The sequence below is a fragment of the Pelodiscus sinensis genome, chromosome 7 (assembly GCF_049634645.1).
Source record: "Pelodiscus sinensis isolate JC-2024 chromosome 7, ASM4963464v1, whole genome shotgun sequence".
Lineage (NCBI taxonomy): Eukaryota > Metazoa > Chordata > Testudines > Trionychidae > Pelodiscus > Pelodiscus sinensis.
Window position 1 is genome coordinate 2477585 of NC_134717.1, and position 24048 is coordinate 2501632.

A 24048-nucleotide genomic window follows, 5' to 3' on the forward strand; every position below is an offset into this window, starting at 1 on the left:
ACTGATCTGTGGATGCCACTCTCCATGACACCCGTCCCGAGACCCTCCCGGCTTTCGGGGCCCTGGTGTCAGTAGAAACTAAAGGCACGTGCTGCCACCTGCCGATCGACAGGCAAATCGCTTCCTTTCTGGACCTGCAAGTACCTAGCTCCATCTGATCACTGGGCTCTTCTTTATTGCTATCTGCCTGACAGCCTCCCGAGGGCCTGTGAATAACACTGACAGATCCTGGCGGTCCCATTGTCTCCACCTCTTGCAAACGTCCCCCGGGGTTCCATGGTCTTCGTCTCCTCGGGCTGGCGCTGCGTTGTTGTGTGCTGTTGAACACAGCGCTTCGCCCCAGAGGTGGCTGCAGTAGGGGGGCCTGTTTGCCGTTCCGCAGCCTGCCCCCGGGCTGTGTCAGCAAATCATTCTCTGTGCGTCTCTGCGCGGCACCCAGTCGTCTTCTGAGGGGCTGGTGTTGCGTCTGCCCCAGCAGCCGCTGCCGCCGTGTGTTCTGGGAGACTCCGCCGTCGCGGCTCGGGGTTCTTTGTGGCCAAATTCAAGTCAGATTCTCTACCATGAGAAAGTGTGTGGGGGGTGTAAATAGGGGGTTGTGTTTGGATTCCTGTCGGTGTGCGGCTCAGGGACTCTGTTCCACTCCTCCCTCGCCCCCGGGTGCTACGTCTCCCACCCTCTTTCCATTTTCTCTGCCGGGGGGCCCCTTCAACCGAACAGGCCTGGTGGGAACAGGGCCCTTGGTTCCCTGCCCCTGGAGGGGAGAGCTATATTCACATCTCCAACCCAAAATAGCGCTCTGGCCCTCTGGGGGCTGTAGTAAAGGTCACAAGTCAGCTAAGTATAGGCTGTCATCGACTCGCCCCTATATATAAGCACTGGGGCACTGGTGATAGCCCAGCTGTTAAAATCATATTGGCTGGGATCAAAGTGTTCCCAAGGTGTCCCAGTGTGCGTACACACACTCACACTCACACTCATACTCTCACTCTCTCCCTCCCCCGTGTGTGTACACATACACACACACACAGACGCACACACACACACACAGTCTCTCGCTCCCTCCCCCAGTGTTTACATACACACACACACACACACACACACTCAGTCTCTCTCTCCATCCTCCAGTGTGTGTACACACACATGCGCATGCACACACAGGCTCTCTCTCCCTCCCCCAGTGTGAATACACACACACACACAGTCTCTCTCTCCCTCCCCCAGTGTGTGTACACTTACACACACACACACACACACACACACACACACACACACACACAGAGTCTCTCGCTCCCTCCACCAGTGTGTACATACATACACACACACACACTCAGCCTCTTTCTCCCTCCCCCAGTGTGTGTACACACACACACACATTCCCCCAGCAGGAGTGTATCAGTATACGCATAGGCTGTGTCTACACTGGGCCACTTATTCCGGAAAATCTGCCGCTTTTCCGGACTAAGCTGCGAGCTGTCTACACTGGCCCTTGAATTTCCAGAAAAGCAACGATGCTCTACTGTACAAAATCAGCCGCTATTCCGGAAAAGCTATTCTGCTCCCGCTCGGGCATAAGTCCTTATTCCGGAACACTGTTCCGGAAAAGGGCCAGTGTAGACAGCCCAGTAGTCTTTTCTGGAAAAAAGCCCCGATCACGAAAATGACGATCAGGGCTCTTTTCCGGAAAAGCGCGTCTACATTGGCCACAGATGCTTTTCCGGAAAAAGGGCTTTTCCGGAAAAGCAGCCTGCCAATGTAGATGCTCCTTTTCCGGAAATACTTATAACGAAAACTATTCTGTGTTAAGCATTTCCGGAAATTCATGCCAGTGTAGACACAGCCACAAGGTTTCAGGAAAGGACCCTTCCTCAGGGGTGGCCCCCCTGCATTCAGCTACCTAAAAGCTCTGCCAAAGCCCCCACCCCCTCCAGGCCTGCTGCGAACGTCTCCTCCTCTTCCCCACACACCCCTGGCAGCTGCCCCCAGGCCTGACCTGCTGCCGCATGGTCTTTCCGCACTGGGCCTGCCAAATGCTTTTGCCCTAAGGGCCAATGAAGCCCAGCTGCAGAGAAGCAGCCGGTTCCTCCCCCCCTCTCTCCTGCAGAGGGATGGGCCCATGCCCCCCAAAAAAGCAGGAGGCTTCTGTGTCCATATCCCCCCCTCTTCTCCCAGCCAATGCGACTTAGTCTTGGGAGAGGCCCCGGGAGATGGCACCCGCGGTGCTGCTGTACTTGGCACGGCTCTCGTTAGGTTAGTCAGCCCCCGACCCCCCAGGGCCTGCCGGGGAGGGGCCGGGCAGCTCCAGGAGAACTCACTCCGCTTTGTCCCTCCCCCCTGCAGAGCGGGAGTCCCGCGAACACGAAGAGCCGACCACCTCGGAGATGGCGGAGGAGACCTTCTCGCCCAAGGTGTACCGGCCCAAGCACGGCCGCCTCTCCGAGCTCAAGGCCGAGGCCCTGAAGAAGGACCGCCGGAAGAAGCTGACCCTGTCCAAGTTCGTCGGCGGGGCGGAGAACACGGCGCATCCCCGGGTCGCCGTCCCCGAGCTGAGGCAAGAGTTCGAGCTGGTGAGTGCTGGGTCCCGCCCCGGCTGCCCAGCGGCCGGTGCCCAGAGAGGACACGGGTGCACCAGTGCCAGCTTCCCAGTGTGGGAGGGTTCTGGCTGGAGGAACAGCAGCACGAGAAACTGCTTATCCGGGGAGGGGGCGGGGCTTTCCCCACTGTTCCCATTGGTTGGAACCATGGCCAATGGGAGCAGCGGGGGGCGGTGCCTGGGAACAGCTGGGGGCGGTGCCTGGGAACAGCTGGGGGCGTGAAGCCAGGTAAGTGCCGCCCCATCCCCGTCATGCCCAGACCCCACCCCCCATCACCCTCACACACACCAACTCCCACCGAGACCCTGCACCCCCACCTGCTCCTGCACCCTCCTTCCTGCCCAGCCCTCCCACCCCCAGCCCGCTCCTGCACCCAACTCTGCCCAGACCCCTTACTCTCAGCCTGCTCCTGCACCCCACGCCCCACCCAGAACCCCCCGATCCCAGGCTGCTCCTGCACCCCACGCCCCACCCAGAACCCCCCGATCCCAGGCTGCTCCTGCACCCCACGCCCCACCCAGAACCCCCCGATCCCAGGCTGCTCCTGCACCCCACGCCCCACCAGAACCCCCCGATCCCAGGCTGTTCCTGCACCCCACGCCCCACCCAGAACCCCCCGATCCCAGGCTGCTCCTGCACCCCACGCCCCACCCAGAACCCCCCGATCCCAGGCTGCTCCTGCCCCCCACGCCCCACCAGAACCCCCCGATCCCAGGCTGCTCCTGCCCCCCACGCCCCACCAGAACCCCCCGATCCCAGGCTGCTTCTGCCCCCCACGCTCCACCAGAACCCCCCGATCCCAGGCTGCTCCTGCCCCCCACGCCCCACCAGAACCCCCCGATCCCAGGCTGCTTCTGCCCCCCACGCCCCACCAGAACCCCCCGATCCCAGGCTGCTCCTGCCCCCCACGCCCCACCAGAACCCCCCGATCCCAGGCTGCTTCTGCCCCCCACGCCCCACCCAGAACCCCCCGATCCCAGGCTGCTTCTGCCCCCCACGCCCCACCCAGAACCCCCCGATCCCAGGCTGCTTCTGCCCCCCACGCCCCACCCAGAACCCCCCGATCCCAGGCTGCTTCTGCCCCCCACGCCCCACCCAGAACCCCCCGATCCCAGGCTGCTCCTGCCCCCCACGCCCCACCCAGAACCCCCCGATCCCAGGCTGCTTCTGCCCCCCACGCCCCACCCAGAACCCCCCGACCCCCAGGCTGCTCCTGCCCCCCACGCCCCACCCAGAACCCCCCGATCCCAGGCTGCTTCTGCCCCCCACGCCCCACCCAGAACCCCCCCGATCCCAGGCTGCTTCTGCCCCCCATGCCCCACCCAGAACCCCCCCGATCCCAGGCTGCTCCTGCCCCCCACGCCCCACCCAGAACCCCCCGATCCCAGGCTGCTCCTGCCCCCCACGCCCCACCCAGAACCCCCCGATCCCAGGCTGCTCCTGCCCCCCACGCCCCACCCAGAACCCCCCGATCCCAGGCTGCTCCTGCACCCCACGCCCCACCCAGAACCCCCCGATCCCCAGGCTGCTCCTGCACCCCACGCCCCACCCAGAACCCCCCGATCCCAGGCTGCTCCTGCACCCCACGCCCCACCCAGAACCCCCCCATCCCAGGCTGCTCCTGCACCCCACGCCCCACCCAGAACCCCCCCATCCCAGGCTGCTCCTGCACCCCACGCCCCACCCAGAACCCCCCGATCCCAGGCTGCTCCTGCACCCCACGCCCTACCCAGAACCCCCCCATCCCAGGCTGCTCCTGCACCCCACGCCCCACCCAGAACCCCCCGATCCCAGGCTGCTCCTGCACCCCATGCCCCACCCAGAACCCCCCGATCCCAGGCTGCTCCTGCACCCCACGCCCCACCCAGAACCCCCCCATCCCAGGCTGCTCCTGCACCCCACGCCCCACCCAGAACCCCCCGATCCCAGGCTGCTCCTGCACCCCACGCCCCACCCAGAACCCCCCCATCCCAGGCTGCTCCTGCACCCCACGCCCCACCCAGAACCCCCCCATCCCAGGCTGCTCCTGCACCCCACGCCCCACCCAGAACCCCCCCATCCCAGGCTGCTCCTGCACCCCACGCCCCACCCAGAACCCCCCCATCCCAGGCTGCTCCTGCACCCCACGCCCCACCCAGAACCCCCCCATCCCAGGCTGCTCCTGCACCCCACGCCCCACCCAGAACCCCCCGATCCCAGGCTGCTCCTGCACCCCACGCCCCACCCAGAACCCCCCCATCCCAGGCTGCTCCTGCACCCCACGCCCCACCCAGAACCCCCCCATCCCAGGCTGCTCCTGCACCCCACGCCCCACCCAGAACCCCCCGATCCCAGGCTGCTCCTGCACCCCACGCCCCACCCAGAACCCCCCGATCCCCAGGCTGCTCCTGCACCCCACGCCCCACCCAGAACCCCCTGATCCCAGGCTGCTCCTGCACCCCACGCCCCACCCAGAACCCCCCGGCTGCTCCTGCACCCCACGCCCCACCCAGAACCCCCCGATCCCAGGCTGCTCCTGCACCCCACGCCCCACCCAGAACCCCCCGATCCCCAGGCTGCTCCTGCACCCCACGCCCCACCCAGAACCCCCCGATCCCAGGCTGCTCCTGCACCCCACGCCCCACCCAGAACCCCCCGATCCCAGGCTGCTCCTGCACCCCACGCCCCACCCAGAACCCCCCGATCCCAGGCTGCTCCTGCACCCCACGCCCCACCCAGAACCCCCCGATCCCAGGCTGCTCCTGCACCCCACGCCCCACCCAGAACCCCCCGATCCCAGGCTGCTCCTGCACCCCACGCCCCACCCAGAACCCCCCGATCCCCAGGCTGCTCCTGCACCCCACGCCCCACCCAGAACCCCCCGATCCCAGGCTGCTCCTGCCCCCCACGCCCCACCCAGAACCCCCCGATCCCAGGCTGCTCCTGCACCCCACGCCCCACCCAGAACCCCCCGATCCCAGGCTGCTCCTGCACCCCACGCCCCACCCAGAACCCCCCGATCCCCAGGCTGCTCCTGCACCCCACGCCCCACCCAGAACCCCCCGGCTGCTCCTGCACCCCACGCCCCACCCAGAACCCCCCTGATCCCAGGCTGCTCCTGCACCCCACGCCCCACCCAGAACCCCCCGATCCCCAGGCTGCTCCTGCCCCCCACGCCCCACCCAGAACCCCCCGATCCCAGGCTGCTCCTGCACCCCACGCCCCACCCAGAACCCCCCGATCCCAGGCTGCTCCTGCACCCCACGCCCCACCCAGAACCCCCCCATCCCAGGCTGCTCCTGCACCCCACGCCCCACCCAGAACCCCCCGATCCCAGGCTGCTCCTGCACCCCACGCCCCACCCAGAACCCCCCGATCCCAGGCTGCTCCTGCACCCCACGCCCCACCCAGAACCCCCCGATCCCCGGTCTGCTCCTGCACCCCACGCCCCACCCAGAACCCCCCGATCCCCAGGCTGCTCCTGCACCCCACGCCCCACCCAGAACCCCCCGATCCCCAGGCTGCTCCTGCACCCCACGCCCCACCCAGAACCCCCCCATCCCAGGCTGCTCCTGCCCCTACCTCCCACGCCGACCCTGCGCCGCCACCCCCTCCTGCACCCGTTTGGACACGGTGGCTGGCTGGCTGGCGGTCTGCGGAAAGGGGTGCTTGAGTCGGGTGAGCCGTGGGCCCCAACACTTGCGAACCCCTGAGCTGGGGCTTGCTGGGCCCAGCCTCCTCCTGGCGCCTCTCCCCGACCCTCTCGCTCTGCCGGCAGGGCCCTTGCCGCAGGCAGATGGAGGCCTCGCTGCAGGAGATCAAGACCAGCGAGCGGATGATCCCACGAGCTGTTCACCTCCCCAACTGCGACCGGAAGGGATTCTACAAGAGGAAACAGGTACCCGGGAGATGCACGTGGCCGGTCCCCGGGCAAGGGAGTGATTGTGTCGGAGCCGTGTGGAGCTGGTCTGGTGCTCGGGGACGATGTCCCCTGGCTCCTACAGAGCACGTCCCGACCTTAGCTCCCAAAGCGCTTGACCGAGCAGAGCGCTAGCATCCTGCCTCAGTTTCCCCATCTGTCAAAGGAGGATGGAGCGGTGACGTGACCTGTCTGAGGTCACTCACAGAGCCAGGACCAGAACCTGACGCAGAGCCCCGGCCTGGCACGCTAACTGCTAGGCGACACTGCCGTCCGGCCCGGGGACTGCCCTCTTTCAGCTAAGATGCAACACTGCTACTGTGAGTGCCACAAGTCAGGGTGTGGGCTCCATGGCGCACGAGCCAGGCCCCGGCAGGGACCCTCTGGCCGGGTTAGGGGAGGGCTCTCTTATCACCCAGCCTCCTTGGAGGTCAGCCAGGTCGCGCGGCATGAGGCCCCCGTGCAGCAGCTAAAAGAGCATCTGCCCAGAGTCGTGTGTTGGCATCAGGGCCTGGGGTGCTTTCCCAGGCTTCTCCAGATGGGCTGTGAGTGCTCCCAGTGTGCTGCAGGCCCTGCACAAATGGGGCGGGGGGGAGGGAGAGGAGGAAGGATTACTGCTCCCATTTCACAGACGGAAACTGAGGCCCAGGCAGTGGGAGTCACACAGAGCCAGGAACCAGCCCCTGCGTCCTGTGCAGTCCTGGTGCCAGCAGTCTGGCTGTGGCCAGGTTTCACCCCGTGAGACGTGGCGGCTGCGTCTCCTTCGTGGCTTAGAGCCGCGTGGGCCCGTCTCCGCGACGCACCCGCCACTGACGGCCCTTTGTGTCTCTCCTTGCCTCCCCAGTGCAAGCCGTCCCGGGGGCGGAAGCGTGGGCTGTGCTGGTGCGTGGACAAGTACGGACTGAAGCTGCCGGGGACCAGTTACGTGGCTGGCGACCTGCAGTGCCACACCTTCGACAGCAGCATCGCGGAGTGAAGGGCCCGCGCCGTCCCCTGCCCCCGCCCCCACGCCGCCCCACGCCCCGGGACTCCGAACCCTTTCATCTCATTTAGAAACACGGACGAAACCGAGGCCCTCGGAATCTGCGGCCCGTCCTCGCCTGCTCGTCGCCCCCGCCGGCCACGAAAGGAGCAGAGGGACGTGGACGCCCCCCGGCGCCACCTCCCCAGGACGGACTCCCCCGCAACGCCCCCAAACCGTTCTTGACAGCCCGTGCCGGGTCGCAGCCAGCGCCGCCGTAGGACCCGACGGGGGGGCTCGGCCTGGTCGACTACGATCTTTTTCTTTGCGCGTTTGGGTTTTTAGACTCGCCCGCAGTTTTCCAAACAGTCGCCAGCGAAACCGGACGCAGCCCTGGCCTCTGAGAGGCGCTCCTGGAGCGAGTCACCCTTTGACTTGTAACTCCAGAGGCGGAACCAGAGGACGGATGCAGATTTCTGGGTGCGCGCTGGCTGGAACGTGGGTGTCGAGGCTTTGCAGTTCGTCAGGAAACCAGTCGGGGACTAGCAGCTCCTGCCGGCAAAAGAACAGTTGTGGCTCCTTCAAAAAACAGCAAAAGGGAGAAAAAAAACAAACCCTCTTTTCTGTTCCATGGGGGATCTCGGTCCCTGAGCGGAGTCAAGCGGCTTGTTTCCCTGCAAGGGTGATTATTTTGTAACCGTTACACACACACACAAAACCACACACTGGTGGCTACTTCCCCTGTGCACAGCCGGCCCCTCTCTGCCCGTGGCGTGTGCTGAACTTTGCTCCCAGGAGCAGTTCCGTAGACACGGATGGACGTTTTCCCTGGACTTTACAATCCCGCCAGGGTGTGGAAAATCAGCCGTCGGCCCAGGCACGCAGGCAGAAAGACGGCCGCAAGCCCCCCCCCCCGTCCTGCCGGCAATGTCGCACATGCATAATGCTTCTCCCGGATGCGGTTTCACTGACAGGTGTGCTGACGTGGCGGTGGGATTGGACTTGAACATCTGCGCCAGCCTGCGCCCCTCGGCCCCACCGGGAAAGGAGAGCTCTTGCCCTGACCCACCCAAGGAATCGCTTGCACGGGGGGTGAGACGCACGCACGCGCGTGCAAACCGGTCTCTGTGCATGGCCGCGCACGGGCGATGGTTAAGTCCCGGACAGCCAGTCTCGTGCCCTGTAACCATGCCAACCAGGCCCTTTGGCCAACTCGTCTGCTGTTGACTGACGCCCCCACGGCCGAATCCAGGGACCGCCTGCGGCGTGGCCGGACCGCTGGGCTTCTGCGTTTTTAACTCCTGGGCCCGTTCCCTCCCTCGTTTTCCCCACGACCAGCGTCTCGGAGGCAGGGTCTCACTGGCAGCCCCCTTAACAAAGAGGACGGGGTGACCCCCCCCCGGCATGGACGGTCTCACCGAGCGTGCAGGCGCCCGCCACAGGAACTCGCGGCTGCGGCTGTCCGCGGCTGCGCGGCGCACCCGGGGGACTCCGAGAGCGCGCTGCTCCCTTCCCTGTGCCCGCCAGCACGGGCCCTGCTGCGGGCTGATCCGCAGGGACGTCCGCCAGCCGCGCCGAGGGACCCAAGGGATCCCCCCCAGCTAGAACGGCTGCTGCACGGCTGGGACGGGCGGGGCTTCGTCCTCTGCCCTCGTAGAGGCGTTGGCATTGCGGGGGCTGGGCAAAGCCGCCCCCCTCCCGTGTGTGGGGCAGCGGTGGGGAGGTGGAGGCCCCACTGGTTTTCCTGACCGGGGCAGAGGGTTTTGCCCAGTGGGAGATCTGCAGGGAGTTTGGGGGGGCCAGCGTCCGCCCCCCCCGCCCCGTCTGTGCTATGACGCCATGCTCCCCACACCCGAGCGTTCCCGGATTCTCCCAGGCCCATGCGAGGGGCCTTCTGGGCTTGGGCAGCCCCCAGGGTCAGGCGGAGCAGCCTCGGGGCCGCTCTGGTTTACACGCGGCCTCCAGCTCCGCGGGCTGCGACCACGAGCCGCTGCACCCGGCTGTGGCCAGAGGGGCCGCAGTGACACCGGGCCGCAGGGCCACGCCCCGGGCCCTGGCAAGGGAAGCGGAGGCTGCGGCAGAGAAACGGGCAGCGATTTCCGAGAGGAAACGGCCCCATGGGCCCTTCACGCCCTGGCCGCCGGGGCCCATTTCCCAGGGCAAGGCTATGGCCAAGGGCGTCTGTGCTGTGGGCCTCGCCAGCTGTGATGGGTCCCCTCTGCCCACCCCAGCCTGCTTCTCGGGGCGGCCCATGGACCTCCCCTCCCTCCTACACCCCCGGCCCGTTCCCCAGGCTGCCGCGGGGGAGGCTGGGCCCAGCCCTAGCTGAGGTGCAGAAAGCAGCCCCCTTCCCTTGCCCGGTGCGGGTCTGTAGGCCGGGGAGGCAGGGCCACCCCCGCGGGACTCCGTGGGTCACACAAGGCTTGGCTTAACCCCGCCGCGGAGCCAGAACAGGCGCAGGGGGGCTGCGTCAGGCCATCATACAGCCCCTCTTCTATCCAGGGCCGATGGAGTCAGCTGTTTCCTGCCCCGGCCCGAGGGACGGACCCCCCCTTTCCGCAGCGGTCACTGGGTCCACCCCGGCCTTGAAAGGGCTAACAGAGCAGAGCTAACTGGGGGACGCGTAGGCCTTGCGACCCCGGTCTCTATCCCACTTTACCGAATGCCCCCCAGGGGAAAGTGCCATTGTGGGGGGCAGTGCCCGGCTCGGCCAGCCCCGGCCCTCCCCGAGACACCCCCCCGGACTCTAGGCCGCTGCCCGCCCGCCCGCTCGCCCTCCCGCGTGGCGGTTTGGGGGTCTTTGTCTCCGGGCCGTGAAAGCTGCCCAGAGAAGGCCTGGGGGTGGGCCGTGGGGCCGGGGCCTCGCCGGGTCTGCAGCCAGCTAGGAATGGCAGCTACTGGCGGGGGGACAGGACCCGGGGGGGACATTTAGGGGGCAGCAGTGAGTCTCGGCTCCCCAGGGTCCAGCCCAGAGGCAGTAGAGCGGGGGCCATGCTTGTACCCGGCGCTACGTGGGGACGGGGGCGAGAGAACAGGCCTGGGCCTGGGCCTGACTCCGCAGCCTAGGAACTTCCCTGGCTCCCCAGGTTGAAGACGCTTGGCTGAGCATCCTCTGCAGCCCCGTTGGCTGCTGCCCCAACCACGACTGGCAGCCCCCCGCCCCCTTTGTGCTGGGCGGACGCTGCAGATCCTCTGGGAGGAGCCATCCCCTGCCACCACGTGCCTGTTCCCCCAGGCTGCGTTAGCCAGGAGCGCTACAGCCAGCCCTAGGCTGCCTCAGTTTCCCCACTTCACAGGCATGATCCCTTCTGAGTTCCGCCCCGGTGGGAGGTACAGCCAGGCACGGCCCCGTGTTACGGCTGCTCCTGGGACCCCCGCTCCCCACTGGCCTGCGTTCTGCGGCCTGCCGCCACTCGGGGAAGGCCCGGAAAGGGGATCGGTGCCGGCTGCCCCCAGGCCTTTTGCTCCCTAGGGCCCTGCCCCACACACTCGGGATCGGCTCCACGCGCCGCGGGCACCCGAGTGGGCGAGCCCAAGAAGGGTGCAGCTCCGCCCAAGCAGCTGTTTGCACTTCAGACTGGCCCTAAATGCAAGCAAGAGCCCAGGGGAGGCCCAGCCCCTGAAATGCTCGGGTGCTGTGGGGCTCCACCATGATATTCTCTCTGCTCAGAGCTCCTCCCAAGGGCGCTTGGGGCCCTGAGCAAAGGGGTTCGCTCGCCAGCCGGCGCGGCGAGCCAGCTGGCGTTTAGCGCCTGCAGCAGAGGCTCCTGCACTGAGCTCCAGCGCTCCCAGGCGCGGTGCCGCCCGCGGACGACCGGGGCCGGGCCGCCTTCCGTTTCGATCGCGGATCACGCAGATTTCAAAAGACGACCCCCTGCAGTAGCGGCTCCCTGCCCTGGGAGGCACCGGTGAGCTCCGAGGCAGGTGTGCCGGCCGGAGTCTGTGCCAGTGAAAGCGACGGGGGGAGGCGCTAGCAGGGGTCAGAGCGAAAGGGGCGTTTGTCCCGGCCCAGCCAGGGCAGCGGGGCGAGCAAACCGACCTCTCCGGCGGGGTTATTCCTTGTCTGTACTGCAGTGGACAGTCCAATTTGAAAACCACTAGTACAAGAGCATTTTGCACTATTTCTCCACTCTCGCCTCTCTCTCTCGCTCTCGTTTTTCCCCCCCAATGGAGAGTGTCTGTTTAAACAAGCAACAATTCACCTTGACTCCAGCCTCCCCGTTGCCGCACCTTCACTCCGCCTCCGCGCCGGCCTGGGTACCGCCTGGCCGCCGTGCATTCTCGCCCATTACAACACGGCTGTTCACGCACCAGATTCCGAGATCCCTGCCTGGGTTGTTTTGTTTTTAATCTTTAAGCAATACTCACTACACATTTTGCGGTTGCTTTTTATAGCTCGACATACATACAGTAGCTCTGTTGTTGGATTTGTTTTGTTTTGTTATTGTTGTTTTTCCAGTAAACAAGACATATACATAATCGTACTGGTGGGGGGGAAAAAAAAGCAGTTTGTGAAAAACTGACATCGGATGAGGAGCGTAAAAGCTCTGTTTTGTACTTAAAAAACGAATCTCACGTTTTATTAAAAAGTGAAGATTGCTGTATACTATTTATTCAACCTATAATTTATGTTACTCTTCGATCTTTGTCTTTTCTCATGGCAAAGCATTTATTTAATAAAGTTATGCATTCAGTTAGCGCGGCGCCGCGCCCTTCGGGAGTGGGCTGTTACTAGAGCACGCCAGGATGGGTTGGGGAGACACGACACGCTGGGGAAGGATGAGAAGAGCTGAGAATGGCTAAATGCTGACGCATGAACCTTTCTCATTACTGGCGGGGGTCCAGCCAGGTGGTTCCACCCATCTGTCCTGCGTCTTGCCCTGAAACATGGGTTAGCCACCACTGTCGGAGACAGGCCACTGACCGCCTCGGCTGCGTCTACACCGGCATGAATTTCCGGAAATGCTTAAAATGGAATACTATTCCGTTTTCAGTTTTTCCGGAAAAGGAGCGTCTCCATTGGCAGGCTGCTTTTCCGGAAAAGCCCTTTTTCCGGAAAAGCGTCTGTGGCCAATGTAGACGCGTTTTTCCGGAAAAGAGCCCCGATCACCATTTTCGCGATCGGGGCTTTTTTCCGGAAAAGACTACTGGGCTGTCTACACTGGCCCTTTTCCGGAACAGTGTTCCGGAATAAGGACTTATGCCCGAGCGGGAGCAGAATAGTTTTTCCGGAATAGCGGCTGATTTTGTACAGTAGAGCATCGTTGCTTTTCCGGAAATTCAAGGGCCAGTGTAGACAGCTCGCAGCTTAGTCCGGAAAAGCGGCTGATTTTCCGGAATAAGTGGCCCAGTGTAGACACAGCCCCTCGGGTCTGCCCCACGCTGGTGGGGCAGCACCGGATGCTGCGAAAAGCCCTCGTCCTGCAGCCTCCTGGCTGGTTTGGAGGCCGGGCCGTTTCCCCATCAGCTGAAGGCCGGCCTGCCGCGGAGATGAGGCTGGCTGCTTACTAGAGCAAGTGCACACATCCAAACCACAGGCCTCTCTGCCTGGCAGCGCGCCCTGGCAGTCCACGGCAGGGCGGTAGCAGGTGCGATAGCCTTTCGCTAGAAGGCAGCCCCGCTTCATACCACAGCGGTGGCCAGGGTAGGGGTAGGGTAGGGCCTGACTCTCCCGCTGCCTTGCCGGGCACCTCCCACAAGCCAAAATGGCACCTAAGTTGGGGAAAAGTCCATCTTTAAGCACCTCAGTACGTGGCCACTGCATTAGGCGCCTACCTTCAAGCAGCCACAGTTGGCCTTTGATGGCCCACCCCATCTCTAAAGCAGGCTGGAAATCCTGACCGCCCGCCTTGGGGGCTGGACGTCTGCGTGCGCCTGCTTTATAATGGCCCCTGCACCTTGAAATCTCCACAGCCCGTCACACACGGCAATGGAGGGTGGGCAGAACGACACGACCTCCCTCCCCCCAAAGGAGACCCGGCTAGCTCCTCTTTAGGTCTGTGTCGGGGCCTAGCCTGGGGTGCGGGGGCCTGTGGCTGGCGTTAGCCCCTCAGGCGCGGGAGTGAAAACTAGCCAGGCCCACGCACCGACGCTCAAGCCCGTGCGAAGAGACGGCGCCTTATCCGAGCGGGCGGAACGCCGGGGGCTCGCAGCGGGCGCGTCGCCAAAGGCGCCTGCATCTGGCCGCGTATGGAAGGGACTACACGGCCCTGTGGCTTTCCGCACAGGACGCCTGCCCGGCACGAACAAGCAGCCCCGCGCCGGACATGCAGAGGGGCGCCGGTTGCCCGGTTAGCCCTACACGTGCAGCACAGGGACTAGGGCTTAGGGACACAGGCCCCAAAAGCCTGTCAGGGCACCCGTGCTAAAGCCCTGATGCCAGCAGCTGGGCCTGAACAGCTGGGCCCAGAGGATACGGGACACAAAGGCCAACACCGGGGAGCGTTTTTTTCCCCCACCCTGCCAATGGGAGGCTGCAGTGCTCAATCGCCGCCACCAGGTGGTGGTGTGGCCCTGTGAGTCAGGCAGGCCCCCATGGGGATGCGGGCGGCACTAGGATGGAGGGGACCAGGCTGCAGGGAGAGATAAACCCAGGTGCACAAACCAAGGCGGGATGGGGCCGGCTTAGAGGTGCTGACGGTGACCCTCACAGCCACCTTTCGTCTGGGCCTGCCTAGCTGGCCCCAGCTTTTCGGGTCCTCAGAGAGCTTCAGGCTTCCAAAACTGCACCCCTCCCCCTTTGGCTTTCTAACAGCCTGGGACCCACGTGGCTACCACAACCCGCCCGACACAGTTCCAGCAGCTTGCTACTTGGGGTGCCGCCTGCCCTATAATCGCCCGGCCAATGTGGGCAGCTGCCCCCCCCCCCCCCCCCCGACGCCCATCCACCTGCTGGCTGGCATTTGCCCAGCAAGCGACTTTGGAAGCACTGAGGCGCCGCCGTCGCGCCAGCAAGCTGCTTTAGCGCTGTAAGCTAAGCTCAGGCTTGGCATCCGCCTACTAAGGGGCTCGTAGTGATGGTTTGTGGGGGGGGAAGGAGGGGTGGCTAGTGATCCCATTTTACAGATGGGCAAACTGAGGCAAAGTGCGGCAGTGACTGGGCAGTGTGTGGCAGAGCAGAGATTAGGCCCTTTGCCAGCGGCCTAACCCCAGACCCTTTCTGCTGAAAGCCAGCGCGCAGGCAGGCACAAAACACCAGGTGACGCCTCGTTTAGGTAGCGCCTCAGCCCACCCCCAGGAACTGACCCGGGGCTGACAGCACCGCGAAGGCCCCAGCGGTGCCCTGGCAGGCCTGGGGTTGAGCTGGGAAAAAATGTGTAGTCGGGCCCCAGTGAATAAAAGGGCGTAGGCCACCCACTGCGGTGTGGCCTCTCTGCCAGGCTTCATTCGCCTGGCACAAGAAAAAAGCCAGGGCCTGCCCCCACTCAGGTCAATGGGAGAGGGAACAGCATCAGGGTCTTTAAGAGCGACGAGTTCTGGCTTAAACCAGCCCTCCCCACATTGCAGCGCCCCGCCTCGGCTAGAAACCAGCCGCTCACCTGCTCTGCCAGCCAGGGCAGATTTACCAGTGGGGATCAAGCGTCCCGGATCCTCTTCTAGCTCGTGCCCCTGCCACACCTGGGACACAGTGAAAACCCCCCGTCAGCATGTCCAGTCGAGGTGTAACCACCACCAGGCAGAATTGAACCGGGGACCTCTGGAGCAATAATGCCAGCTGACTCCCTGCTCGGGCTGTAGAACTCCCTTGTTCTTACCTCGTGCCGTACACGGTCTAAGTGCCACCCTGCTGGGACCGTGACCTGCACCCGTTAGGTGCGTGGGATACACCGGCAGGACTAAATACAGTAGCGGGCCTTTCCTGCCGGGCCTGGCGCGATCAGGCGAAACCCTGCTGAACCGGGACTGTTTCAGTGTCAGCTTTACTCTGGCAACTCTCCAGCACGGTGCACGGGACTCGCGTGAGCAGAACAGGCCAGCCACAGCGAGGTGACCCACCTGCTCCTTCCTTAGCTGCAAAGGCGCTGCCGCAAGCCTGCGCTACCCTAAGAGATGGATGCTTGTTCTCAAGGTTTGACGCCCCCGCCCCCCCCCCCCCGTTGCGGATGATTCTGGAGTGCGGCTACAGCGCCTCATATAAGCAGAACGGGGGCGCTCGGCAAAGGCTAGCACCACAGGGTCCGGGACACGAGATAAACACCCCGTTGAAGACAACCAGCGAAGACCCAGTTCCGGAGGCAACGTTCTTTTAAGCAAGGTCCTGCCTTGAAAGCAGCAGGAGACGACACGGCTCCCCTTCCTGAAGACGCGGGACGGGGTTAGGCCTCCGCGAAGGGCGGCACAGAGCCCGCGGAGGTTCAGCAGGAGTGTGACGACGTGTCGGGGTTCCCCCGACCCTGCACCCCCGTAGCAGCAAGGACAGACTCCGCCAGCCGGTAGAATAGAGGTTTATGGCTTCTCCAGGGTGCAGCACAGCCTAGACGGGATGTGGCTACAGGAGTCGGGGCCAGGATGCCACAGCCCCCTTGAGATGGGGTCCCGGGGCCCCTAGATTCCAGCCCCCTCCTTAGACTGGTTCCTTCATGATTCCAGCCCAAGACTGACCCCTCCGTGGGAATCACACCTCACAGCGCAGGGGGATCCCGGGGTACAGAGCAGACAGCCCCCCACTACGCCACAGGGAGGCCAGCACATAGCAACCTAGGGGCGCGGGAGGGCTTCAAACAAACTTCCCTGTGTTAGGGCGATTGGTTCTGCAGCGCGCGGCTTGCCACACCCTTCACTGGCCAGCCTGGCTCTGGCCAGCCCTGGGGGGCAGACAACGCCCTCCCTCTGCAGCGTGTGCTCACGGTGCTGGTCCCAGGACACTGGAGAGATGAGCCGGGGGAGGCGAGCCCCTTTCTTGGCCCGATTACGGCGGGTGGGAGAGTGTGAGGCGCTTTCCGGCTCACAGAGCTCCCCCTGCCCCGCCGCGGTCGGTAACGTGCTGCTCAAACCTCGGGGAAGGAAGGGCCACGTACCGGACCCCCCGTCCGGGGGAGCGTTGCCTTAAAAATGCAATTGGGGCCTGGCCCGTGTAGCGCTTCCAGTCCCAGCCCTTTCGACCCCACCCCTGGAGAGGGGCGGAGGCGAGTCTGCACTGGCGTCCCCAGGGACCAGCCGCCACAGATGTTGGACAAATAGCCTGGCTCAGGGCCTCCCTGCTGCTCCAGCTACTGGACAAGACGAGCCCCCGTCCCATGGAGGTAGGGGTGCCAGATGGTCTCCCCAAAAATACCCAACACGCGGGCTAAACACAAAACCCAGCCACACCGCACACACCCTGTGCGGCAGGGGCAGGTGACCATTTTGCAGGGCCCAGGGCAACCCAATTTCGCGGGGGCCCCCCCTTTGCCACAGCGCATGCACAGGGCTTCTTGAAGTGCGGGGCCCGGGGCGGCCGCCCCACTCGCTCTGCCCTACATCTGCCCCTGCTGGGTGGCTACGACCAAGAGCCACCGAGCTGGGAACAAAGCGGGAGGCAGCAGAGCCTACCCTGCAAAGCAGCCGCCTGCTACCCAAAGCTGAGAGGCAGAGCTCAGGGCACAATGGCGGTGGGAGGGGGTGCCCATGGGTGGGAAGGGGGCTCCCCCATAGCCAGGTCTTTGGGTGTCCCAGTGAGTTTGGCTGAGAGCCCATGGAAGGCGCCTAAACAACCGCAAAGCACCCGTGGGCCTCTCTCCTGGACCCCGGCGCCACAACGCGCTGGGCCAGCGCTCGGGAGCAGGGACGCGGCTTCTCCTCCGCCCCAAAGTGTCACTCCTCTGCCGACGCCATCTGCTGAGGGTGCTCACGGCCCCGCCTCCCCGCCTGGGACTCCCTCTGGTTGGGCGCAGAAGCCGGGCAGGGGTGGGGGCAGGGGCTTTTGCACGCTACCGCTGGCTCCCTGCGCCAATCGCGGCCCCGCCCCCCAGCCACTCCCCCCGCCCCCACCAGGTATCTGGCCAGCGCCCAGCCGGAAAACCAGAAAATACAGAACATTGCTCGTGACCGGTATTTTCTGACTTTTTTTCCCGGCCAGAGGGCACAAAAACCGGACTGTCTGGTAGAAAACCGGACACCTGGCAACCCTAGATGGAGGGTCCGGCCATTCGGGCAGGGTTGAAAGGCCCGGTGCTACGAAGCCCCCGTAAGACTGGGGCTGATGCTGTGATAGAAGAATCCGAGACATGTAGGACCTCGAGACGTCTTCTCATCCAGCCCCTGCCGAGGGCATGATCAAGGAATCCCAGCCCTGAAGGCGAGTTTTGAAGGACTGCGCCAGCCGGCCGGGCGCCGGGGCAGGGTGGGGGGTCACTCTGCTAAGCTCGTTTGCAGGCGTGGCTGGCAGGGAGCACGGCTGGCCGGGGGGCGGGAGCGGGGTTGGCCCGGGCACACGCAGATCCCGGGGTGCTGCCCGTCCCGCACACGGTGCCAGCAGGGCACACGGGCGAGTCCGGCCCCAGAGCTTCCATCCCACCCCGGCCCCTCCCCACCACTGCGTAGCTGCGAACCGCCTGGCTGGAAGACACACTAACGCCGGGTGAGCGTGTCTACCCGCCAGGCAGGACACAACTACGCACTGATACTCATGAGAATAAAACTTACTTCAATTGAAAATACCCGACATTTTCATGTCCCGTATTTTCTCCATTTGCTTCCCGGACAGAAAGCTCAAATACCGGACTGCCCAGTTCAAAACCGGACACCTGGCAACCCGAGTGGTTGTCCCAACTCATTTCTGCCCTCTCCCGTCTACTTTTCTTCCCCTCTATTTCTCTCCCCGCCTTTGAGTCGGTGTTTCCTTCCTCACTGCAGCAGCCAGCCATCACGCCTCGTCTTCACCCCCCTTTTCCCCAGTCCACGGTCGCGTCGGGCGTGTCTGCACCAGGAAGCGATTTCAAAATGGCGACATTCCACTGAAGAACTCCCCATTTAACAAGTGCGAACTGGCGTGTCCTCATGCCGGGGAAGCCTCGAAATGAGTCCGAGGCAGCTCCCTTAACGTGGACGTGTGGGAGCCGCAGGAAGCACCGAGGAGTCATTCGTTCGAATGACTCCGGGAAGTCGTCCACACGGCTGCTATTTCGAAAGAATTACAGGTTGAACCTCTGGTCCAGCACCCTCGGGTCCTGACTGGTCTGAACGAGAGAATTTTCCGGACCACAAGAGAGCAATGTTGTCTAGCAACATGACTAACACTTCCACGGCTTGCCGGGCCGTTAAGCGGATATTTGGGGCAAGGTAGAGCTAAAAACAGCAGAACACTGACAGCCAGGAGTGGGGGCTGTCAACAAAGCGTTTGGCACCCCGGGAAACGGGACAAGTGGACATCCGGCTCTCTCCAATCATTCTGGACGATGGATGTTTCCGGACCAGAGAATACTGGACAAGCGGGGTTCAACCTATATTTCTAAATGAGCGTTATTCCCCGAGGAAAGCAGGAGCAGAGAGTTCGAATTAAGCAGCCCGGTATTTCGAAATAACAGGCTTGGTCGTGTGGACGCGCCGCTTATAGATTCCACATAAGAGGGATTATTTGGAAATAAAATCCGAGTGTAGATCAGGGCTTATTAAATGCTGCCACTTAACATGGCCCTTGTATGCCGGGGAGTTACCGTTTCAATGAAAGGGAGAAGGGTAATTGGATCAGGTCGGGCACAGGCTCATTGATTTGCGGGGGTTACACTTGTTTTGTACCGGGAAGCGTTTCTCTAGACTAGGAGGGGCAAAGAGACTTCTTTTTGTGAGAAACAAAAGCAGAATGTGCACTGAATAAATGCAGCGGTCAGGCTGGCTAACATACACCGCTGTTCTTGCCACACACAACTGGGACCAATAATGAGAATAATTAATGGCCGCGGATTCCTTGCTGCCTATTGTGTTAATGTTTACAATACCCGTAGGACACAGACGGGAACAGGCCAGTGTTTATGTGCGATGCACCAGGCAAAACCACATGTTCTATTAATGGCTGGGAGGCAGAAGAAATGACACTTTTTTGGCATCTTGTTTAATTTATTCCAACTTTATGTAGTTCAGCTTTTCCAAAAGAGAAAAGAAAAAAAAAAAAGCATAATGATTTCTAAACAAAACAGAAGGTACACACTGCAGACCGCAGCAGATGCTCGCTAGCATTACGTGAAAAGCAGAACAAACCCCCTCGGATGTTAACAGAAAACAGGTAGCACCAATTTGTACGACGCCGAGGCTTTGCGCGCGCGCACACGCACACAGACACGCAAATGCACAACCGAGAGGACTCCTGCCCCTCCCTTTTTAATCTCCTTCCTAACCTCCTTTTAATCTCCTCTTCCTCTGCCCCACAGAGGGAGGAGCTGGGGGGTTACTGCCGTGGGTTCAGTGCGTGTTAGTTGCTGATTCCATGGGGTATTTGGATCCCTTCCTGATTATTTTTTTTTCTGGGTGTGACTGTTAACCCTTGAGGCTTCCTTTGGCCGTGACTGCTCAGCAGCTGCCTTTAAGCCTGCAGCTGTTACTGGTAACGAAGATGCTGTGTGCGTGTATGTGCTCAAGGCAGGGGAATATTTACCAATAGAAGGCACTGGTTCTGTTCTTCTTCTCGCCAAGGGCCAACTTGATCACGAGAAAGTACAGTAAACGGGGCAGCAACTACTGAGAGCAAAAGGAGAAGGGGTCAGTCTGGTCTCACCCTACTCCAGGTTTCAGCAAGCGAGCGGAGGGAACGCCCAGGCCGGGAGTTGTGCGACATTAGAAACCAGTGACGGTCCAGCCACGCCCCCGCCTTTCATTTCGGCAGGTAAAAACAGGCCCACTTCTGGCCAGATGCAGCCCCTCTGCCAGGTCTCTGGGCAGCACACGGTGCGCTCCACCCCCTCGGCAGCTCCTCCGAGGGACTCGGACGTGCCGGTGGCTGGTTACTGCCCCCCCAGCGCGTCCCTGCATTGCTTCCCCGCGGAGGGACTTGCTGTCTGCTGGAAGGTTTTCCAAAACCCGGTCCATCTTCGGCCTGCCCGTCCACGAGGGCCACTGCTGGCTCCAGCAACTCGGCCAGCTCCCCACTCCTGGCCCACGTGCTCTGCCTTGGCTTCCCAATCCCAGTCCTGCCGGCTCACCAGCACCTGCGAAATGAAACCACTTGCACCCCGGCGCTGCGACTTCCCTGCCCGCGGCAAAAGCGGCTCAGGGGTTTGAGGCAGGGGCGGGCCCCGTCTCCCTCTGAACGTAGACACGTCTTCTAAAGGCCAGGGGTTGTGCTATGGGTCACTGCCCTGCAGCTGTCCCCCGGAGGCAAAGAAAAGCTCGCTGCTTGTTCCCCGCCTCGGGGTGTTTCCTGCAGGAACAAATGACGCGTGTAAAGGAACCGCAGAGACGGCCTCGGCTCCTGAGCCTCAGGGCAAAAGCACCTGCCGCTCCTGGCGTTGTTTATTAAATCTATACGAGAGAGAAAGAATGTGTGTGCGCGCGTGCACATGCCTGTCTGTGTGTGTGTGCGTGCGCGCCTGTCTCTGTGTGCGCGCACGCCTGTCTGTGTGTGTGCGCGCACGCCTGTCTGTGTGTGTGTGTGTGTGTGTACACCTGTGTGTGTGTGCGTACGCCTGTCTGTGCGCATGCGCACACATCTGTATGTGTGCCTGTGTGTGTGTGCATGCCTGTGTGTGCGCACGCTTTTGTGTGCATGCACACCTGTCTGTGTGCACGCACACATGTCTCTGTGTGTGTGTGTGTGTGTGTGTGTGTGTGCGCGCGCGCGCGTACAGGGCTTTACAAAGCACTATCTATACTGCACTGAATGGCTGATGCTCCCTGCCACGTCCGAGGGACGTTGGCAGCCGTGTGGGAGTGCAGGTTTTAGATGGGTTTTTGCTATTTCGAAAGAGAGAGACACACTCCCTGGACTGTTACCCTAAATCTGCAAGAACCCTCCCCCCGCATTTGCTCCTTCCACTAAAAAACGTAGGGCCCGCAGGGACACATCCAACACCAGCAATTTAACTACGGGTGGCCGGGCCCTGGATTACCCCCGTACCGGTCAGGCTCCCGCCCACCAGAGGCGAGGTCGCCCGGCCCGGCCCCAGACTGGCGCCTGACGAGTTGGGTCGTAACTCAGGGCCTGCTGCTGAGAACGAGCCCCCCTCGGAGCAGCCTAGACGTGAGCGCGCAGGGCAGGGGGCTGGCGCTGCGGTGGCGGCTCCGCTCTCTCTCCGTGGCCCCTGGAGGGAGCAGCTGAGCTGCGCCCTGGCGCGATCCGACGGGGGCCGCGGGAATTCCCTCCCGTGGCAGGCACGTGGCAGCCGGGCCCGGCGGAGAGCGTCCAGCGGAGGCGACCTGCATTATTTACAGTCTTTGGTCTCGGGGGGCAAAGATTTCCAGCCATCTCGTTCTGAGCACGATCACCGGGGCTCTTTGGAGACGTCCAGGGAGCGCAGGACTCTACGTTGCACAGGGCGGCTTGGCTTTCCCCTCCGCCTCCGGCAGGGGCCCGATTTACTTGCACTAGGCTATCGCTTGGCAGGGGGGGGGTGTCTCTGGAAGCACGCTCATCCCAAGCACACTGCGGAGGGGGGCAGAGCCAACAGCCGCCACGGCTCTCGCTCTCGGTGACGGGAAAGCCGAAAGAAAAGCAAGAGCTGCCCCTGCCCCCCCGGCACCGCACGCCCAGCCCCGTCCTGCCCCCCGGGGCTGGAGGCAAGAGAGCGAGGGCCCCGGGCAGTGCACAAAGCCAGTTGCTTTCAGAGTATAAATAGACACGCTGAAACCCATGTAAAATCCAGCACTGGGGACAGGCCGAGCTGTCTCCACGGAGCAGGAACGCGTCCGGCTACTGCATGCGCAGGGCGTGCGCGCCCCGATCCTCCTGCTCTTGCGGCGTGTAGAAGAGGTGGCACTCCGGGTCTCCGCGGACGGTGGGTGCCCCCTGGATCACCTTCCCGGTGAAGGGGTTCACGCACCAGCACTCTCCTCGCTGGCCGTTCACCGACATCTTGCACTGCGGGGAAAGGGGGAGATGGAGTTAGTCACGGGGTGGGAAAAGGCTGCAGAGGGCTCCTGGAGAACGGTCCCCCCCCGGAGGATGAAATCAGAAGGCTGGCAGGCAACGGCTACAGACCAACGTGCCCTCCAATTGTTTCTCCAGCCATGTGCGGAATAAATTTTGTGCAGTGCACCAGGGCCGGTGCAGATGCGCATCACCAATAGACACACACGCTGCCAGCTGTGGGCGCTCTGCCATTCTGCAGGGCGGCACTTGACTCTCTCCTGGGGGTGCGCCGCTCACAGGGAGCACTGGCGCGGACTCCTTCGCTTTGTGGGAACCGTCTTACACTGACAATACACTAAACTGCAGCTGGCGGACGGGATCCAGCCCCAGAGACGGACCCGGAGGGCTCCAGGCCAGAGAGCTTGGAGCCAATCTCAGAAGCCGCAAAGCCGGGGGAACCCCCGAATCTCACATCCCCTGAGCCACGAGATGCTCGGAGATGGGGCTTTTGTTGAGGCCCATGAACATCTTTTACCCGTCTTGAAAAGGCTTCCTCCTGAGAGCACCCGGGTTGCTTTGGGCCCATGCATGCAGCCACCTCTGGGGTGGGGACCGACAGCCAGCGCACTCCGCACTGGGCCAAGGGCACCCGGCAAACCCTGCTCTTGCAGAAAGGAGCAGGGGATCGTCAGCAGCCCCGGTCCGGATCCTCTCTCCCCATGAGCTACTGCCACCCCCATCGCCGGAGACTTCCAGAGGGCCACAGCCCTGTGGCCCCTCCGAGTGCAGCGGCAGAGCGCCCTGCCTGCAACAGCAGCGGGGCTCCGAGTGTGGCCGACTAGCTCGCGGGTGGGCCGGGCGGCGGTGGGGAGCGCCCCCCGCGAGGTTGGAGCCAGCGCCAGCTGCCTGCTGCAGGGAGGGGGGGAGCCTGGCGAGTGGGATCCAGCCTGGGGGGGGAGGAAGAGCCTGCTGCTCTCCCTCCCCTCGGCTGGAAAACCGCCCGCCTGGAGGCTCTCCCTGCTGCTCCCATTGGCTGGAATCACCCCCTCCTGCTGAGACCCCCAGCACCCCCTCCTGCTGAGACCCCCAGCCCAGCCTGCACCCAACCTCCCAGCCACCCCCACGTCCAGCGTGCTCCTGCACCCCCTCCTGCTGAGACCCCCAGCACCCCCTCCTGCTGAGACCCCCAGCCCAGCCTGCACCCAACCTCCCAGCCACCCCCCACGTCCAGCGTGCCCCTGCACCCCCTCCTGCTGAGACCCCCACCCCAGCCTGCACCCAACCTCCCAGCCACCCCCCACGTCCAGCGTGCTCCTGCACCCCCTCCTGCTGAGACCCCCACCCCAGCCTGCACCCAACCTCCCAGCCACCCCCCACGTCCAGCGTGCTCCTGCACCCCCTCCTGCTGAGACCCCCAGCCCAGCCTGCACCCAACCTCCCAGCCACCCCCCACGTCCAGCGTGCTCCTGCACCCCCTCCTGCTGAGACCCCCAGCCCAGCCTGCACCCAACCTCCCAGCCACCCCCCACGTCCAGCGTGCTCCTGCACCCCCTCCTGCTGAGACCCCCACCCCAGCCTGCACCCAACCTCCCAGCCACCCCCCACGTCCAGCGTGCTCCTG

General features: G+C 63.4%; 2 protein-coding genes across 4 annotated transcripts in view; one reads left to right on the forward strand and one right to left on the reverse strand.

The window, feature by feature from the left end:
• IGFBP5 (insulin like growth factor binding protein 5) overlaps positions 1 to 12147 on the forward strand; it is a 34246-nt gene extending 22099 nt beyond the window's left edge. Inside the window, exons 2-4 of the mRNA XM_075933016.1 lie at positions 2338 to 2564; positions 6349 to 6468; positions 7334 to 12147. Coding sequence (XP_075789131.1) covers positions 2338 to 2564; positions 6349 to 6468; positions 7334 to 7465 — 479 coding nt within the window. The 3' untranslated portion in view covers positions 7466 to 12147. The remainder of the gene's footprint in view (positions 1 to 2337; positions 2565 to 6348; positions 6469 to 7333) is intronic.
• A 9641-nt stretch (positions 12148 to 21788) lies between these two features.
• The window catches only part of IGFBP2 (insulin like growth factor binding protein 2), a 94699-nt gene continuing 92439 nt past the window's right edge, over positions 21789 to 24048 (reverse strand). For all 3 annotated transcript variants that reach the window (XM_075933017.1, XM_075933019.1, XM_075933018.1), the window contains exon 4: positions 21789 to 22436. In XM_075933017.1, coding sequence (XP_075789132.1) covers positions 22269 to 22436 — 168 coding nt within the window. In that variant the 3' untranslated portion in view covers positions 21789 to 22268. The remainder of the gene's footprint in view (positions 22437 to 24048) is intronic.